Source organism: Terrapene carolina, unplaced genomic scaffold (assembly GCF_002925995.2).
Source record: "Terrapene carolina triunguis isolate 2854851 unplaced genomic scaffold, T_m_triunguis-2.0 Scaffold97, whole genome shotgun sequence".
NCBI classification, from domain to species: domain Eukaryota; kingdom Metazoa; phylum Chordata; order Testudines; family Emydidae; genus Terrapene; species Terrapene triunguis.
In genome coordinates this window covers 999,314-1,019,449 of record NW_020664448.1, presented here as the reverse complement: position 1 = coordinate 1,019,449, position 20,136 = coordinate 999,314, and the positions used below count along the sequence as shown (strand labels likewise).

The 20,136-nt window shown below is 55.1% G+C and overlaps 1 protein-coding gene across 1 annotated transcript in view; it reads left to right on the top strand.

The window, feature by feature from the left end:
• The window catches only part of ARHGEF17 (Rho guanine nucleotide exchange factor 17), a 241,481-nt gene that overhangs the window by 215,261 nt on the left and 6,084 nt on the right, over positions 1 to 20,136 (top strand). The window contains exons 8-18 of the mRNA XM_026651700.1: positions 315 to 424; positions 2,181 to 2,266; positions 4,859 to 4,977; positions 7,445 to 7,658; positions 8,395 to 8,468; positions 10,699 to 10,892; positions 11,988 to 12,238; positions 13,698 to 13,944; positions 15,718 to 15,804; positions 16,669 to 16,736; positions 18,439 to 18,587. Coding sequence (XP_026507485.1) covers positions 315 to 424; positions 2,181 to 2,266; positions 4,859 to 4,977; positions 7,445 to 7,658; positions 8,395 to 8,468; positions 10,699 to 10,892; positions 11,988 to 12,238; positions 13,698 to 13,944; positions 15,718 to 15,804; positions 16,669 to 16,736; positions 18,439 to 18,587 — 1,599 coding nt within the window. The remainder of the gene's footprint in view (positions 1 to 314; positions 425 to 2,180; positions 2,267 to 4,858; positions 4,978 to 7,444; positions 7,659 to 8,394; positions 8,469 to 10,698; positions 10,893 to 11,987; positions 12,239 to 13,697; positions 13,945 to 15,717; positions 15,805 to 16,668; positions 16,737 to 18,438; positions 18,588 to 20,136) is intronic.

Genomic DNA, 20,136 nt, shown 5'->3' with positions numbered 1-20,136 from the left:
TTTTCAATGTCATCTTGGCCGCAAAAAGCAGTATCGGGGCAAGCACCTTGTCTTGTCGGGCAAACAAATCTGAGCTTGGCTCGCTCATGGACAAGCCATTTAAAAATGTCTGTAGCCTGTATCCCTGCAATCCGGTGTCCATCGGACAGGGAAGGGGGGTCAGAATCGTCCTCTCATCCCCAGATCCTTCACTTTGATGCTGCATGAGCCAGAACCTGTTTTGCCTTTAAATGTGCTGCTGTTTTTTTCTTTGTATTGCCATCTCCTGGGTTTGGGGAGTGAAAGGTTAATTCCCCCCCCTTGTCGCCATGCAGAAAGCAGTGGGTGGGAAGAAGGACCGCTCGCTCTTCCTCTTCACGGACCTGCTGGTTTGCACCACCCTGAAGCGCAAGTCGGGGTCTCTGCGCCGCAGCTCCATGAGCCTGTGAGTAAAACAGCTGTCGGCCTGGGGAGAGGGTCAGGGCTCCCCCAGTGCTGCTGCCTGCCGCCGTGGTGGTGGGGGCCACGTGCACACACCCAGAGACAGCTGCTTTCACACCAACCCGACCATCCCTGAGCAGTTTGAGTTTCTGCTTTGAATTCTGGGGGGTCGATCCAGACCCAAGCCCAGGGGGTGCGGGGGCATGGCCCAAACACAGGGAGGTTCTGGCTACTCCTCTGCTGACCCAGACGGCCCCGTTTCACATGGCTCTGAATCCAGCTGTCAGTGATCAAAAGCGAACGACCCTCAGAACCAGATGAGATGGGGGCTGTGGGGTTGGGGGGGCGAAAGGAACTAACCTGTCCCCCCACCACCACCTCCATCTCCCTCCTCTCTTCCCTCTTGCAGCTTGGGAATCCTGCTGATCCCGTCATACAATGGGCAGGCACCTCCCCGAGGGAGCCCCAGGGCCCTCCCCTGAGTGGCAGGCAGTTTGGGACCAGCGCCTGTGGTGCGTGGTGTTTCCTCTGCCAAGCCCGATCCCCTGGGCTGGTTCTGATCCAGCTTGGATTGTCTCAAACACTGTCCAGACTGAAGGACCTCAATGGAGAACTGCCCTATGGGTACCCGGGCTAGGCCATTGGCTCCAGTGGGGCAGCAGGGAAGAACTGGTCCCCATGTATTGTCCAAAGTCATTTGAGCCACTTGCCCACTCCAGCCCCCACCCACTGATTTATTTGGAGCAGGGCAGGTCAACTGCACACGCGCTCTTCCCCAGCACAGACTGTCTTTAAACATACTGGACAGGCCCAATCCTGCGAGGGGCTGAGCTCCATCACAACGCCCAGGCCTTCAGTGATGGCAAGTTTGCCCAGGGCAGGGGTACAATGGCCCAGCCCTTCAGAGTCACCGCTGTGCTGGAGGGGCTGGAGCTGGCTGGCACAGGCCAAGGTGGCTGGAGAGGGGGTGGGACCCAGGCATTCCGGTTAGCCTGCCCTGGGGGTGGGGGATTCCTCTGGAGTCCCCCAGCACAGCCCCAAAGGGAATCCCCCTCTGTGGGTGCCAGGGGCTGTTGCAACAACCCCCCCACATACACACATCTGTAGGTGGGGGATCAGACCCACGGACTTCATAGTGCGTTGAGAACACTCAGTGCCACGCAGGATTGATCCCTATCGGCCCAGCCAGGGATGTCCATTTCCCTTCCTCCTCGCTGTTTCCCTCTGGCTTCCATTCTCTTCCCCCTTTCATTCCCAGCCCTCCCCAGAGCTGGCCGTTTGGCCACAGTGGGGATCTGCGCCCATCCCGAAATAGAAAGGGTGGCATTTTGGCTCCCTGGGCGCTCTGCCCGCCACGCTGAGGCAGAGCAGGTCGATGGGATTTGTATGGGCTGGGGGCTGAGGAATAACTCGGCTGGGATCCCCCAAAATGCTAAAGCCAAAGCCAGCCTTGTTCCCCATCCAGGTAATAAACCCCGGGAGCCAGACTCCGAACACCTGCCTATCCACAGCAGCATGCCAGGCCCGTGAGCAGGCGGGGATGTGACCCAAACTTCCCCAAGTGCTGAGCATGAGAAAAGAGATCAGTGTGACGCGCTCTGGGCTCATCCTGCCAAGACAGCCCAGCTGCTGAAGCTATTTTTAGGCCCCTGATCAGTTCCTGTGTTAAGCCTGGCTCTCTTCAACTTGCCACCCTCACCACCTAGTGGTCGCATTCAGGATTGCGGTCTGGGAATTGATGCATGTCTTTTCTTTTCCAGTTATACGGCCGCCAGTGTTATAGACATAGCCAGCAAGTACAAACTGCTCTGGAAACTGCCCCTGGAGGATGTCGACATTGTGAAAGGTCTGTACTGACGTTATTAGCCATCGTTTGTATTACAGTAGTGCCCGGAAGCCCCAGTCGAGATCAAAGCCCTGGTATGCTTAGTGTTGCACAAAGGAAAGGAAAGACACCTTCAGGAGCCTTGGCTCTGAGCACCTGCCGGTTACACTGGCTCAGCAGCAAAGGGTTCCCCATCTATTCTGTCCATGCTGAGTGAAGATCCAGCTAGCAGCTCCCCAATGTAAAGTGCCGTATTAGTGCTGGGTTTGACAAAATTGTTACAGGGACAGATTTGTTTGCACCTTGCTGTGCTCAGCTGTTTTCCAATAATCTTCAATAACATGAACATTTAAATAGCTGAGAAACAAGCCCTCTTGTCGTCCCCCCCCCCAAAAAAAATACTATAGGGACCAAGCCCCATATAGCTCCAGAGATGCAACTTCTACTAGAGTGTTGGGCTCTTATTTGTAGCACACTTCAGTATTCTTATAGGGATTTGCAGACAATGACTCACTCAGTTATTGAGTTAAATACCTATGTGCACCACTGCCCTCTGCTGTATAGACTCAGAACTTCTTGACTGTGTGTCATAAGCCCTCTACTGCCAGCAACTAGTGGAGAGTCTTCTTCAGCTCAGGTGGCAAATTCCTGTGCTTTCGAGGCAGGAGGATCAGAGTTCTATTGCTGTGAAGCGCTCAATAGCTGTGGTTTGCAGCCTAGCAACGCAGGGCATGTTACTATATCTGTTCCTTAGTAATAGATGCATACAAAATAACTGAACCATTCAGCGCATTTCATATTGGACTGCAGAAAGCAGTAGAAAATATACCATTGGGAATGTCTATTATAGCATCTCTACGTATCGGAAATGTCAGCAGAGGACAGAGCAGGTGGCCTCGCAAGTCTTTTCCATCGGTTAGTTCTGCGATTCATGCATGTGTCAGGACTCCTGTCCTTCTACCCAGCACGGGCGAGTGCAGGGTGACCACTGTGACCACCAAACTGGGCCTCTTCTAGGGAGAACAGGAACAAAGGGCAAACTGTATAAGAGGCTGTGGGCCAGGGTCTCCCAGAAGGCCCAGGCCAGGCAGCGGGAGGCCGAAGGGGACACCTGTGCGCCAGCCACATTCTGAGCCGTTCCTGGAGCTGATGCAGACCCTGGAGGCTGCTCTAACGCTCAGCTATCCACCAACCCCAAATAGCCAGAGCACACAGCACTCCAGCCGCTCCCATCCTCGCCAGGGCCCTGGGGAGATGGGGGGAGGTGTCCGAGTGGCAGGGAGGAGCCAGAATCTGGCCCTATATCCCCCTTCGACCCTCATGAAAACAATCACAGGTATCTGTGCCTCAAGGCCCCAGGCCTCTCGCCAGCGCCCAGCCTGAGTAACTCAGCTGGCTGTTGGGGGACAGTCCTCCCCAGCCCAGGCCACGGGGTGGGAGCGGAGTTGCTCCCCAGGCCTTCCCCCTGTGTAATTGCTTAGTAGCTGCTGCAGCCCTAGTGACTGTCTCCTCCCCAGAGTGGGTGGGTGGGAGGATTGGGGGAGTGGCTGGCCCTCCCTTGGCCAGGGCTCCTGATGGTGTAAACACATTAATCTCTTAGCGCCAGAGGGGGCATCGGCTCCCACGTCAGATTCCCTCAGGAAGTCCCGAAGCTCCAGCATCCGGGGACCAGCGCTGCAAGCGGGCCCAGGGCAGCTGGGAGGAGGCTGCCTGGCTCGGGGATGACTCACCGAGCCGTGGGCCCTGATGACTCTAGCAGGGGCTCTGCCGCGTGGGAATCACTGCGTGCATGGGAACCCAGCCCTCACGCTGAGCAGAGCCAGCTGGCTGCTGTGTGCAGCAATGTTCTGCAGATGCTGAGCATGTGGGAGAACGTGTGGGAGGAGTCGAGCTGCCTGATGCCCATCACTGCAGCCCTTCCGGGGGGGGCTTCACCACCCTGGAGTGCCCTGGCACAGGGGATCCGTGAGCAGTAATGGCCTAGCCTCTCTGGGTTAAATTCACCCACGTGCAGGCCAGCACAGGGTTTGTGCACCATCAGCTGACAGGCTGAACAAGCCCCTGGGGCCTGCATTTCCAGCTGACATTCGTGATGCAGGCATGCTGTCCCCCAGCTCTTGGATAAGCCAACAGTCTAAGTGGGCCTTTGCACTGGGGTGAATTTCAACCGCTTAGCACAGCAGGCACCTCTGAGGGGCTGGAAGAGCATGTCCCAGTCCCAGCCCCCCAGAGCAGGACAGCCCCAGAAGATCCCTAGAATGGGGTCGGAGGCAGAGATGCAGCAGGGGGACAGGGGAGCTAGAGAAAGGGGGTTGTACCCTGAAGCCAGACAAGGCTGGGTCCAAGATCAGCTGTACAGATGTTCTCGGTAGCCTAGCAGTCAGTGGGGGAGGGGGTCTCGTCTGACCCTTACAGTACCAGCAGCTGGAGAACAGGAGGGGAGCTGGAGTGAGACCCGGGTGAGGCTCGGTTTGTATGTGGCAGTAGAGAATCCAGGGGGGAAGGGATTAAACGAAATGTTGAGCGGGGGAAGTATCGTGATCCATCCTCCCCCACCCACCGTCTCAGCCCAGCTGCTGCCTGATGTGCCCTGTCACTCTGTTTGACACACAGGGGCTTCCCAGTCCACCAACCGTGAGAGCGTCCAGAAGACGATCTGCCGCCTGGACGAGGACCTGAGCACGCTGGGCCAAGTCAGCAAGCTCTCCGAGACCCTCAGCTTCCCCCATCAGGTGAGGGTGGACTCCTCGTGGGGGCAGCCGAGGGCTGGGGGCTCCGGTTTAAATCATCACCCAAGCTCAGACGGAATCAGCCCTGTCCGGCCGCTGCAGGGCCACCTGGGCCCGAGATGACCCATCCTCGGGCACCCTGGAAATACTGCTCCTTGGACAAGATCGCACCCAGCATTTTTCAGAGAGGTCCTCAGCGGAGGGCCCGACCTGATCCCCCTACAAGGGCTCTCTCCATCTCCCCCAGCTTCAAGCCATGCAGGGCTGAGCTCCCAGCCCACCGTATAGTTCTATAAACCTTCCCAGCAGCTGCTTTGCCAAGGGCTGCGGCCTCCTTCCTCGGCTGCGCTCGGCAGGCAGCGCTTGTGGTTAATGGGGATCTAAGCAGAGTCCCTCACCCCCTCTACCCTGCCAGCACCTGCAGCCCAGGGGCTATCCCAGGCCAAGGAGGGGCAGGGTTAAAGGACTGTGCAGGAAAGGGGCCAGGTAGGATTCTGATATGCCAGGGGGATGGGGGGTTGCTGCGGGATAGATTTAAAAGCCAGCAGGGACCATTGTGATCATCCAGTCTGATCTCTACCCATACTGTCTGAGTGTTCCCCTTGATTATATTAGGAATACTCATAAAGCATGGTAAATCAGTATAAGCGAGGGTAAAAGGCTGTAGCCCATAGTGCCTGGGCACATACACAACTCACAAGCAACTCATTGAGCAGTGTTAGCAGACTGACCCTCCCATGAAAGAAACTAGACACCAGCCTGTATAGAGCTGCCTAGATGGCTTTAATCGCGAGGGTCCGTTTAACACAATCCGGTGGCCCGCGCGGGATTGGGGTTTGTAACCTCTCTGATAGATATTTTTCCCTTGTTTGTTTTATGAGATTAGTAACTAAGGTCTTGTCTACTCTATTCTCCCTTTGTCTGACTGGGGAATGAGCCGGGTCTGACGTGAAACCTCAGCAGTTGAGGCGGGAAGAAATCAGCGCAGTTCCCTTGATTTTAATGGTGCACCGCTGATTTACACCAGCGAGGGATCTGGCCCTTTTTGTGGCTTGTTTGTTGCTTATCCTCCATTTAACCTGAACACCTGACAAACAGAGGGGAGAAAAGTCCTCGTTCTTCATGATCCAACAACACACCCCCTGCCCCATCCCTCTGTTAGTGGTTTAGAAAATTCCTGCTCCCGTTCTCTTGGTTCTCCAAGGAGACTTGCCGCAAAAACGGGAAAGACAAGACTTGAGGTGGGTGCTATCACCAATGTAAGAAACAAGCACACACAAAAAACCCTTTTGGGTTAAAAACTAAATCTTTTGAGCCTCTTTCTTTATCCATCAGAGAGAAGCAAATAAAGGCCACAAGCCTCGTTTGTTTTTCCTAGGTCAGCATTAAGGATGAGTATGATGATTAGAATTACGATGGGGTTGTCTGCCATAACAGGGGACTCGATTTGAGATCCCTTCTGGTCCTATGTCCATGATCTGTGTCATGGTAGCGGTGCATAGAGACCCCAATCCAGATCAGGGCTGTATTATCTCTACCACCGGCGACTGCTCCTATCCCACAAGAACAAGCCGGGGGGGTGGATGAGATTTCTGCCATTTGGGGCCACAGTCTGGTGAGACGAGCTCATGAGATTGTGGCCCCATCGGATCAGAACCTGCTCCTGGCACTGGTTGAGACCCTGGAACCTGAACTCCCGCCCCCCTCACCAAATCGCACTCAAATCTGCCATCCTCTGCCCATTTAGAGCTGCTTATTTTTGTAGACTTTGCTCCACACTCCAGCTGTTCAGAGGCAGCTTCTTCGTCACCACTCTGATGACAAGTGACTGCACCTTGAACGCCAGCCACTGCAGCACGTTAGCCCCCTTTTATATTCACCCTCATTAGAACCAGTCGGACTCTGGTTCCCAGGGCGGCTGGTGTTGCTAGGGGCAGCGTGGCAGTCCCCAGGTTCTGACACTGAATTTGGCATCATCATCTGGCACCTCAGTTACCGCAGCATCCTTCTCTCTGGGCTGGAGGAATATGATCCCGTCCCCTCATAGCCCCTTAGAACGCTGCTGCTGCATTTCCTTCGCCCGTCGCTTTGCCCCGTCCATGGGCTCCCCTTTCCCTGTAACATCAAACGCAAGCACCTTGTCTTCACTTCCAAGGTGCTTCACAGTCGGCCCCCAACCTCCCCATCAGCTGTGGATGAGCAGTGAGAGGCAGTCCCTGCCCAAAGAGCGACACCCTATAGGGTCAGGAAAGGAGCACTATCGTCCTCATTTACACATGGGGACTTGAGGCACAGAAAGGCTAAGTGACGTGCTCAAGATCCCACAGGGAATCTGTGGCAGAGCTGGGAGTTAAACCCTCATCTTCCAGGTCCCCATCCACCGCCTTAACCACAAGACCATCCTTCCTCCCTGAAGCACGCTTCCCCTCCGGATTAAAAATGCTCTTCCTGTTCCTGTGTGCGTCCCCAGAGCCTGGATGACGTCATCAAAGACCTGATGGCCGCCATACACCGGGAGCTGGCGGAGAAGCAGTCCCTCTCCTTCACCATGTCCTTCCCGCCCAACAAAGTGGAGCTCACCACCACCAAAGCCGACGGCACCGAGTCCTTCATCTTCGAGTTCCCCAACCCTGACGCGCGGCACAGCTTTGAGCAGGCCTTTGAGGACACCAAGAAGAAACTGGGTAACTAGCTCAGCAAATGGGGTCCTGATGTGATCCCCACTAAATGCCGTGGGAAGATTCCCATTGATACCAGCGGGAATTGTTCTCAGGGCTCCAGTCAGGGTATTATCCCTGATAATCAATCCTTCCTTGGCTAGGAGGGGCTGGCTGGGTCACTTCTGGGCTGGGAGACTGCCAAGGAAAACCCCAGCTGTGGCAGAAAGTTCCACTGATAATCTATCAGGTGGCACCCTTCCTTCTGTGTCTATGAAATCAAAGCCCTGCTGTGGTGCTGGGGAGGTGCTAAATGAAATTGACCGGTCATTGAAAGATCCCAAGACATGTCTTGCCCAGAGAGGGGGTGTTATCCTTTGTGCCTTAGAGTCATAGAACCATAGGGTAAGACGAGATCGCGAGGGTCACCTAGTGTAACCCCCTGCCAAGATGCAGGATTTAGCCAAATTCCAGTTTGATAACGGCCATGCTGCCCAGCTCATCTGCAGTTCCAGTTGAACACGGTATTTTCCACGTCCTGCACTAACACATTGCCCGGTGGTGTTGTACGCTGTGAAGCAACTGCGGCGTTCCACCCCACAGGTGGCTGCATTTCAGTGGTGGGTGCTGTGGTCCCTGTCTCTGTGGTATGCAAAGCCTTCTGGCCTGGGGCGTTTGCTGCTGTTTGCAGTTATTGCTGTTGATTGCTATAGCCGCAGACTCGCCGACCTAGCTTTTCTTGTCTTTCTTTTCCTGTCTCCAGCTTCTCACAAAAACTGCCTGGACCCGGAATTCCTGAAGGCAATCCCGATTATGAAGACACGCAGTGGGATGCAAGTACGTTGGCCTTTTATAATGAGACCCAGAGTTAGCTCAGTTCCCCTCCCCTTGTCCCCGAGCTCCTTCCAACACCTCTGCTGTAGCATTGACACACTGCGTATTAGAGATGAGCCTGAACCACACCCCACATCTGAACTTTGGGGTGTCCGGGATCTGAATCCAGATCGGGATTTCAAACCCCAGAGTCTGAGACTCTTTAAAGCGGGGGTATTGGTGTGGCCCATTATGGGCATAGGCCCTTGGAGTGAATGGAAAGACTCCAACTTATTTCAGTGAGCTTTAGATTGGGCCCATAAAGACTAGCTGTAAAATTGGATTCAGATCCCAAACTGCTTTGAGCCCTGGTCCGGGTTTGTCTGTTAGGCCTGGTCTACACTGGGGAGGTGGGGGCGGGATCGACCTAAGATACGCAACTTCAGCTACGAGAATAGCGTAGCCGAAGTCGACGTATCTTAGTTCGACTTACCTCGCGTCCTCACGGCACGGGATCGACGGCCGCAGCTCCCCCGTCGACTTTGCTTCCGCCTCTCACCGAGCTGGAGTTCAGCAGTCGACGGGAGAGCGATCAGGGATCGCTTTATCGCGTCTACACTACACGCGATAAATCGATCCCCGATAGATAGATCGCTACCCGCTGATCCAGCGGGTAGTGTAGACGTACCCTAAGTCTCTACTATACCTGATCCCTATTTCCCCCACCCTCCCCTCTCCACCTGATGCCCGAGAGCAAAGTGCCGCTTGTTGTGGGGACCAGTGCAGCCCCTAGCGCTCTGTGTTGTTTCCAGAGACAAAAGCCACCACCCACTGGCCTTGATCTGCAGTGGCATGTTCCTGTGGGAACCCAAAGGTCACATCAGGCCCCAGCTTCATGCAGTTCCTGCAGGCAGACGAGAACAGGCCCTTACGTCTCTTACCCAGCCAGAAACCCACACCCCTTCCTTAACACAGGTCACCGCTGCCTTGGTGGGTGGGGTGCGTCGCTGGCTGCAGGTGCAGAGAGGCAGGGACTGTGCTTTCTTCACGGGACCCTGGGGCTGGTCCAACAGCCCTCTGTCTGCACAGGGCAGATGCAGGGCAGCCGACGGCAGGCCACGCACGCCCTCGCCACCCTGCCAGCTGTTTTAAAGCCCCTGGCCCTGCTCTGCGGTGCCGGCTGTGACTGCATGTGCTTTGTGTTGTGGATGCCTGTCTGCAGGGCTCGGGACTGTTGTGTGCTCGGTTACTGGGCTCTCCGTGATATCAGTGCAGCGCGGTGTGTCACGGGATCGCAGCTGCACGTCAGGAGCTCTCCCGCAGGGCTGAGGAAGTTCCCAGATGAACACGTGCAGGGCTTGGTGTCAAACGTGGGAGGGAGGCTTTGGGGCCGTCTTCTCTTTGGTTGAGACAAAGTTCCAGCCAGGGATCCGGAGACCACAGTCCCAGGGCACCAGAGCCAGCGGCTTGTTTCACTCAGGCCACCAAACAACCATCAGATGGTAACAGCTTTTGGCTGCCACTGGCCTGGTCTGGATTCAAACCGGTGACCTAGGGTTGAAAGGTTCTCTACCCCTACAGGGGGCATTTGGAGGCCACAGAGCTGTGTGACTGCACATCACTGGAACAATACTAACGCCCCCGTTCTGTGGGAAGGAGAGTGGCTCCTGGGGCGGCAAAACAGGCGAGTGCCCTCACAGTGGAAATATTGGGGGGTAGATCTATGTTTCTCCCCCCCAATATCACACGGAGGTGAGAGCAGGACCTGACTACATTCCCCTCCTGTGTACATGTGCCAGGGGAGTGGGGTCTTCTCCTCGTTAGAGGTCCTGGGACACTTTTCCAAAGGAGCGGGGGTGTTAGCCCTGGGGTCCTGGCCAAATTCCATCAGGAGTGATGCATTGTGCATCTCTAATTTCCCCTGGGGTTTGGATTGGCAACGGTATTCTTCTTCACCTCCTGTCTTAAACCATTGGGTGGTGTTTTAGTGAGCTGTTAAGCAGCTGCCATGTTCCACCCCAGAGGTGGCTGCATGCCAGCGGTGACACTTGTGTATCATTTGGGATGAACAGTACTATTGAAAAGGAAACTGGTTTTATTCAAACCAAGAGACAGAGTGCCTCCTCTGTCCTGTGCCCTCCTTCCCCCCTCCTCCCTCCCCTCCGGCCTGGCTGCTTTGAGACATTCATTGTGAAGGCCTTTCAGTACAATATAAAAATGACCTGAAACTTCCTTGTCTTTTGCCCCCTTCCAGTTCTCTTGTGCTTCTCCCAGTCACAGCAGCCCCGAGAACACCTACGAGGTGTGGGTGTGTAACAGCGACGGCTACGTGGGGCAGGTCTGCCTTCTCAGCATCAAGAAGGAGCCCACGGTGGAGGCCTGCATAGCTGTGTGCTCAGCCAGGATCCTCTGCATCGCCGCCGTGCCAGGCCTCAAGAGGAGCTTCAGGTACGAGATGCCAGCGCATCCGGGGCTGGAATGAAACAGGGACTGATGCGGGGATGAACGCAGGGCCCCAGCACCGCAGGAGCAGGCTGAGCGCTGGGTGTCTGCCCGGGAGGGGAAGGGATCCAGGCCAGGCAATGGTCAGGGACACCACTGAGGCCTGTTAGTGCATGAGGCATCAGAAACAAAGAGGAGGTTCCTAGGATAGCTGTGAGGAGAGGCAGGCTGGCCAAGTGGTCAGGTGCTAGCCTGGGACTTGGGAGAGTGGCGTTCAGGCTCTTCTCTGCCCCAGACTTCTTGTTTTAATGGGAGTTGAATGCCTGTTAGAACCCAGGCCTTAGTCTCTCCACGCCCTGGTTCCCCAGCTGTCCAATGGGGATACTCACACTGCTCTGCCTCACAAGATAAACGCATCAGAGACGTGAGGCGTTCAGATAGTTCAAGGGTCCCAGAGCCCGGCCATCTCCACTGCAGCTTTCCAGCCCTGCAGCCCCGCGAGCCCAAGTCAGCCAGCCCGGGTCGGCTGCGGGTGTAGAGGTCCGTAAGATCTGTTCCAGGGGCTGGCAGTACTTGCCTTTCAACCTACAGCACCGTGCTTCACAAACATGGCACTTTGGAGCTTTTGTGGCAATTTGAAACATTTTGTGAGTCCTGGTTGTCTCCTGCCCAAGGCAATAAGGCATCTGGCTTTCTCGGCAGAGGAAGATAGCAGACATCGGTTGTTATTGAAGCGCCAATGTAGATTTTCTGCAATATGTGGCATATAATAGAAGCATTTGGGATTTAATCCTTACAGCACCCCCTCTTAGGCAGGTGAGCCTTCTTATCCCCATTTTAAAGATGGGTAAACTGAGGCACGGTGGCTTTCCCAATGCACAGGATAAGTCAGTAGCAGAGCTAGGACTACAACTCAGGCCTGCAGGGTCTGATCCACTAGCCATTCACTTTCGTATCTCATCGGTAGCTTAGCCACTTGTGAGCAATGTAGTCACCCCAGGCTTGGTCTCCTCCTATAGCCATGCCCCATCCTGTATGGCGCGGGGTTTGCCCATGTGAATGGGCTCCTGGTTTTACATCAGCGTGTCACTCTAATAACAGGGAGCGTCCCGAGTCCCTGGTGAGTCCAACCTCCGAGCCGGCTCCTTCGGCGCTGGATGACTCCGGGCCGCAGCAGTGCCTACACATCTCCATCTCCGGCTCCTCGATAGAGCTCTCCGAGCCCATGGACAGCGCCAACAGGGAGCTGATGCCTTTTGACAGCGACGATACAGACGACGAGTCCTCTCCAAGCCCGTCAGGCACACTCCAGAGCCAGGCCAGCCACTCCACCATCTCCTCCAGCTTTGGAAGTGAGTCGTCAACTCTTAGGCTGCTAATGACTGAGCCCTGCTATTGTGGGGGAGCTGGTAGTGACCCTAACACTTTCCATTATAAAGGATTCTTGCCACCTTTTCTTAGAGAAGCTCTCGCACCATCATTAATTGCATCAGGCCTTTGATATTCGGCAAGGGAAAAGCCCTCAGACTAGAGGGGCGCCTTTTCTTTGTCCCACGAAAATCCATTCAGTTTTGGCTGAGATATAAACCATCAAATCGCCTTTTCCCTTCGCTGGCTTGCGTTTCTCAGGGAAATCTTGTTGCAGTCACGAATAATAGAATTTGTTTTCACTTTTTTCTTTTAAAAACAAACTCTAGGAAATGACACACAAGAAAATGATGTTCAAAGGTTGTTATTAAGGTTGCAAAATCAAGCACTTGCTAGAGATGCTAGAATTATTCAGCCACTTTGTGTGTGTGCATTATGATAGTCTTTAATTAGATGATCAAGTACTATTTTTTTCGATAGGATCCCTGCCTTATTCAGTGCACAGGATGGACACACAGGGACAGAATGAGGCTGCACTGGCAACTGTGTATCTGGCATTTTCCTAACTTTTAAGTGCTTGACTTTGCAACCTCAACAATGTTCTTTGTATGTTGTTTTTAATATGTAATAAATATCCATGTCTTCAGTGCTGTTGTAGCCGTGTTGGCCCCGGAATATGAAAGAGACAAGGTAGGTGACGTCATATATTTGATTGAACCAGCTTCTGATCCTGGAAGGGGCTTTCGAGCTATACAGAACCAGAGTGTCTTCTCCAGACCTGAGGAAGAGCTCTCTGGAGCTCGAAAGCTTGTCCCTCCCACCCACAGAATTTGGTCCAATAAAAGGTATTACCTCACCCACCTTGTCTCTCATACAGATATTGGAAATATTTTACATGTATATTTAATATAGCTCTAATCTTGGGGTCCTGACTGCAGTAAGACCAGGATTTGGATTCTTATTTCCAGTATAAATCCAGAGTAACTTCACTAAGTAAATGGATTTACTCTGAATTTGGGTCGGTGCATCTGAGAACAGAATCTGTCCCCCTCTGCAGAAGGTTTGGGGATTGCTCCTACAGGATGAAAAGTCCCATGGAAATGTCAGATACTAGAAAATGCTGAAAGTCCCAATGTCTTTTGTTATGTAACTTGGCCTGGGCTCCCATCAGAGAGCACCTACCACTGTGCTATTCAGCTACAGTATGAAATATCCCAGGTCAAACTCTGCCCTCAGCTACACTAGTGTAGGCCCACAGTACCTCCAGCCTGTGCCTAGACACCGTGGTGATGGGTGCAAGAGAAATTCTTTGAAATCGATGGGGTTAAACTGGAGTTGACTAGATTGGGTTCGGTGGAAATGAGCGAGTTAATCCGGAGTCACACTGATCAGAATCTGATCCTAAAACATCCTGGTTTGTTCCTGTCACCTCTCCTTGTCCAGACGAAGAGATCCCCAGCTCCAAAGATGTGGCAGCTGAAACCACCAGCTCGGAGGAGGAGCAGGACCCAGGCTTCCTTCCCATCTCCAGCACCTTCAGCCAGAACAGGAATAGCGAGAGCCCCATGGATGGGCGGGCGATGAGGAGGTCAAGCCGAGGGTCCTTCACGAGGGGCAGCTTGGAGGACCTGCTGAGCATAGATCCTGAGGCGTATCAGAGCTCAATGTGGCTGGGCACAGAGGATGGCTGGTGGGTCAGCTAGGAGCAGACAGAGTATTGGAAAAGGGATGGGGGCAGCTTGGCAGATGTCACCTGATCCTGGCGGCCTGCATGCAAACATTGCAGAGCCGACTTCCTTTGGTAGCCTCTGTAATGGATGGCTGCACTGGAGTGAAGCTGCCGATATGGGCGTTATTGGCAGGGGGACGCTTAGCATGCTGGGAACAGGGGGGACGGCGTGACGAAGGAGGGGATTCAGGTACTATCTGGGGTAAACCCCGAGAACAGAGGGAGGTGGAGAAAAGAACGTCCGCTGGTGGAGATGCCGAGCCAAACACCGGCCTGGTGTAAGCAGGTGTAACTGCATTGATTTAATTGGCATTGTACCCGTTGGCACCGGGAGGATCTCATCAAATCCTGGTGAGCCATATTCTGCACTGAACAGATGGGCCAGGCCTCTTAAATCCACCTGGTTAAATGTCCACCTACCCCACACACGGCACACATGGGCATGCGCATGTAAGTGCCCCCGTACGCACACACAGACACGGCATCATGCCTACATGCCCGCCATCCCCACAAAGAGGCACACAGGATCTGGTAGAGTGGCTCCTTCTGGCTTTAAACTCTATGACTGTCTGTCCACCCCTCCATGCACAGCCTCCCCCACCCCACCCCCACACATTCGTGTGCACACAATCCATGCACACACAAGCCCGAGGGAGCAGAATGGAAATGTCTGAAAACCCTCTCACCGAAGCATGGTCCCACACCCCAGGGCTGGGGGCGGGCTCACACTTTTGTGTTGATGTCAGTGGCCCAGGGGGTTGTGCTGACACTTTTATTGGGCCATTTGCAGGCCCTGAGGAGCTGAGATCACACAAGAGCTGGTTTTCTGAAGGTCTTCCCCAGCCAGCTGGAGGCTGCATTGCTCATTGTCCTGGCCCATAAACACAAAACACTTCTGCCTGCACACGCCCCTCGTACGTACATAGACACTGCACTGCCCACCCACACCAGCCCCTTCAGCGCCAAAAGCTCTGGCCCCTGCCATGTGAATGAAGAGAAACACTGTGTGGGTCCTTGATGTGAAGGCCACTAGAGGGCCACCTAAGTACAGCACACACACACCACACAGTCAACCTGTGGAACTCATTGCCAGGGGATGTTGTGAAGGTCAAAACCATAACTGGGTTCAAAAAAGAACTAGATAAGTTCATGGAGGATCAGTCCATCAATGGCTATTAGTCAAGATGGTCAGGGGCTCAACCCCATGCTCTGGGTGTCCGTAGCCTTTGGCTGTGTGATGGTGGGACCGGTCAACAGGGGATGGATCACTCGATAATTGCCCTGTTCTGTTCATTCCCTCTGTGGCACCTGGCACTGGCTGCTGTTGGAAGACAGGATACTGGGCTAGATGGGCCATTGGTCCGACCCAGTATGGCCGCTCTTATGTTCTAACCCCATAAGCAAGCCTTATAAAGGGTGGAACTCACACACACACCAGCCAGGGCATTCCAGTGTCACCCAGTGCTGCATGCTCCAGAGAGCTGCGAGCCAGTGCTAGGGAGGCTTGTGAAGGACACCATTCCCAGCTGCCCCGCGGATGAGCTTTGCTGCCCTGGCGCCAGTGGAGAAGGGAAGGGAAACTGAGGCAGAGCAAACATACAAAGTGTGTTTCCCAGCGTTGGGATTTGATGTGACCGGAGCTGCTTCGGGTTTCCCTCTGCCTGTGCCAGGTCAGAGAGTCGCTTCCATCAGCCAAGGCGGAGGAATCTCAGCTGCCTCCCTTTTGTCTTCTAGCATCCATGTGTACCAGTCCTCAGACAACATCCGCAACCGGAAGAACAGCATGAAGATGCAGCACTCGGCCTCCGTCATGTGCATCTTGTAAGTGGTACACGGCACGTGGCATTGGCTCCTGCCAGGGCCCTGCCTAGGCCTCTGGGGGTACATCTACACTGCAGTTAGACACCTGCGGCTGGCCCGTGCCAGCTGACTTGGGCTAAGGGGCTCTTTAACTGCAGTATAGACGTTCACATTTGGGCTGCAGCCCAAGCTCTGGGACCCTGTCACCTTGCAAGGTCCTAGGGCCCAGGCTCCAGCCCAAGCCCGAACATCTACCCCACGACTAAACAGCCCCTTAGCCCGAATCAGCTGGCATGGGCCAGCCGTGGGTATCTAATTGATATGTCCTAGGTGTCACCATGATCTCGATAGTAACTCATACAAAGCGTAGATGGCCTTGTGTAAAGGCGCTTGAGGGGACCTGGCTCAGTGCCTGGTTCTGCCACAGACTGCCTGTGGCACCTTGGGCAAGTCACGGCCTCGCTCTGTGCCTCGGTTTCCCCAGCTGTCCGGCAAGGTTAGCACGCCTTCCTTTGTCGGCTTGTCTATACAGACTGTACGGGGCAGGGCCCGTTCCTTGTGCAGTCCCTGGTACAGCGGGGCCTGGATCTGAGTTGAAGCCAGTGTGTGGGGAGGGTGGGAGATGGAGCTGCATATGGCGGCGGGAGGAGGCGGTTCAGGATGCTATGTTAGAAGGAAAAACTAGAGGTTGGGGTTGGGGTAGTTAAGAGCCCTTGATATGGGGCACTTTGGGGAGGGAAGGAGAGACTGAAGTGCCCCAAGGGAGCAGCCTTTTGCAGGAGAGACTTGATTCCCTGGGAGCTGCCTCCTTGGAGGGAAGCTGCTGCTGCGCTGTCGCAGTGACGTCTGTCGCAGGCTAATTGCGCCGGCTTCTCTTCTCGGCAGGTACCTGGATAACCAGGTCTTTGTGTCCCTGGCGAACGGAGAACTCATCGTCTACCAGAGAGAGGCAGGTGAGTCTGATGCCAACAGCGCTGCGCCCTGACGTAGGGCCTTCCACGCCGCCGTCCCACAGCGCTTCCCAAGCAGCTGGCTGAGCCTCCCAACTCCCCTGAGCGACGGGGTAGCATGAAGAGCACCCCTGTGCCGATGGGGAGCGGAACAAGAGAGGTTACTGAGCTGAGGGCACACAGTGAGGCAGTGGCAAAGCAGTGCATGGAACCCAGGAGTCCTGATTCCCCATCCCCCTCTCCAACCGCTACCATCATGTCCTCTGTGGCTTTAGATTGGCTCCTCAATCTGAGCCAATGTTTTCAGAAGCATCCGCTAATTTGGGGCACCCAAAGGTAATGGGCCCTATCTGGGCACCCGGAGTTAGCAGGCACTTCTGAAAATGTTGGCCTTATATGTTTAAAGTGCCAGGCTACCCTTCCACTAACTGCTCTGGGTCCGATTCTCCTCTTTCTTAGCCTGGTGTAAATCAGGAGTAACCCCACTGATGCTCGTGCAGTTAGACTGGTGTAAGGAAGAGGAGAACCCAGCCTTGTGTGATCACTTCGCCAGCTAGTGTGGCCTTGGCAGTGACAGAAGCCCTGGTATATTTTCACAATGCTCAGGGCTCATGGAATTGGAGATTCCTGGCCAAACTCTGCCCTCACGTACACCCGGTGCCCACATCGACCATAACCCAGACCCCCATTGTAGAGCTGGGGTCAGAGCTAACGCGGTTTGGACACCAAGGGTCAGATGCTGCTCCCAGCGATACTGGCGCGAAGCGGGAGTGACCGGGCTGCCTGTAGGGGGGTCGCTCCGGAATGACACTGCTGTAACTGAGGGCGGGATTCGTAGCCTGTAGAATCCACGTCTCAGAGGAACGCCTGGGGATGGTGGGAGGAGAAGGAAACATCCTTGAGGTTGCAGAGCAGGTTTATGTCCGCAGGCTCCTGGCCCTGGTTCCTTGTGCCAAGGAGCGAGTCTCTTGCACTGTAGTGAGGAGTCGCTGGAAGACTGAGATGCAGCCAGGGGGAGGTGGGAGTTCTGGACTCGGTGGGCACTAAAAGTGCCTGTGGCTGTGGCTGTTAGCCCGGGTAGCCTTAGTCTGAAGGGCCTCTCCTTGGCTCTGCCACAGGCTTCCTATGTGTCTTGGGGCAAGTCTCTTAACCTCTCTGCCTCCGTTCCCCCATGCAATGGGGTAAATAGCACGGACCTGCCTCACGGCGCGGCTCCAGGGCTCTGAGCTCTTCGTCTGGAAGCCACAACAGATGTGCACTGTTACTGTCATCACCATCCTTAACCCCGTCTCTGCCTGCTGGTGGCGGTTTGCATGGCCCAGAACATTGCACACGCTCTAGCCCAGCGGGTAGTGCACTAGCCTAGATCTGGGCTCAAGTCCCTGCTCTGCCACAGACCTTTGTGGGGCATTGGGCAAATCACCTAAACTCTCCGTGCCTCGGTTTCTCACCTGTACGATGGGGATAACAGCACGGCCCTGCCTCCCAGGGGTGCTGTGAGGAGCTCAGATGCTGTGGTGATGGAGGCCATACAAGTGTCTCAACTGGGCAGTAGGCAGCTAGAGGGCATTCAAAGCTTCACCCACATGTCATGCCTGGTTTAACAGGATGTGTGTCCACCGGCCCACATGGCTGCTGTGCTGTGGGGACCCATGGGGGGCAGCTAAGGAGAACCCAACTGTTGATTTCTTCTTTCTCTGTACAGGACATTTCTGGGACCCTCAGAACTCCAAGTCCCTGTCCCTTGGCTCCCCGGGCAGCCCTGTCACTAAGATGGTGTCGGTGGCTGGCAAGCTGTGGTGTGGGTGTCAGAACCGAGTCGTCATCCTCAACACGGCCACACTGCTGCAGGAGGTACCCGCTCGCTTTCCCTGCCCCCAGGAGGGCTCAAACAAACATGGCGGCACGGGGGGGCTCAGGAGGCTGGTCATGAGCTCTGGGGCCCAATCTGAGGCCTCAGGGAGTCTGTGGAAAGACTCCTCTTGATTTCCGTGAGCTTTGGATCAGCCCTTCAGTGCAGGGCACACACAGCACAGAGCCGGGATCTCTGATCAGGAGAGCCACCTCTGTCCTGAGGTAAATACTCCAGCCCCTCACAGTGAGATGTGTTTAGCCACCAGGGTCCCCCGTCGGTTAGTTCCTACATCACTTTCCAAAAGGCCGTATTCTGCCCTGGGACAGTCCATGGCCAACCCCCATTGTCTTTGGGCCCCCAGCAGTGACCGATCCCACTGGGTCTGCATCATGCTTTCCATCTGTAAAGCATGGCAGCCTCAGACATGCCGGAGCTTGTGTGGGATCAGGGTCACCCTGTGAGCAGCAGAGCTCCACGTCTAGGTGACTATGGGGGAGATGCTGTAGGAACACACAGGGGCAGCAGCCTCCTATCAGCCGCCACCGAGGTGGGTGCTGTGTAGAAGAGATTAGAGGTGTCGGAAGCAGGAAGGGTGGCCTTGTGGTTAAAGCAGGTGACTGGGGAGCTGGGTTCTGGTCTTGGCACCGTCTCTGGATCACGTCACAAACCGCCAGGTTTTTGAATTTCTTCTGCCTTTGAGTGCCCGCTGTGAGACATCTAAAGCCCGAATATCCGAGGGGCCAGCATCTATTGGCTTCCACAAGAGGGCGCTCGGCACCTCTGAAAACCATCCCCAAAGTGTCTCCGGGCAGGCACCCAAAATGAAGGCACTCAAAACCGGAGGCTAATTTTCACAGTGCTGTCCTGACCCTCTCTCCCCCCAGCTGGGACAAAGCTGCTCACCTCCCTCCCTGAGGAGTCTGTGAAGCGCCTGCCATCTTGTATGGAAAAGGCTACAGAAATGCAGCGTAGTCGTGTATTCCTCTTCATGCATCCTGGACAATGGCCCTCTTATACTTCGCTTGGCTCGCGGGGGGGTGCTGATGGAATGGCTCGGGGGGTGTTGTGCTGATGGAATGGCTCGGGTGTCTTACTGAGAGACGTGAAAGGCAGCATGGTCCAGTGGCCGGGAGACTGGCCTGGGCGTCAGGAGACCTGGGTGCTAATCCCCAGCTCTGCTACAAATCACTCCCTCTCCCTGTGCCTCGGTTTCCCCTTTGGCCTTGTCTATTTAGATTGCAGAGTGAACGCTCCTTGCTCTGTGTCTGTACAGCACCTCGCCCAATGCGGCCTTGATCTCAGTGGGGCCCTCCGGGTGCTACCGCAGAGCAAATAATAAGAAGGGAGAAATGCCAGGGGAACATTCCACGAGGAGGAAAAGTCACTTCCTCACCAGCAAGTCTGGATCCCCAAAGCACAGGGCTGCACGGCACAGAACCAGAGTGGCCCGTTGGCTCCTCTGCCAGTGCAGAGGGTCCCATCCAGGGCCGGCTCTGGCTTTTTCGCCGCCCCAGGCGAAAAAGCCTCCGGCCGCCCCCCTCTCCCCCC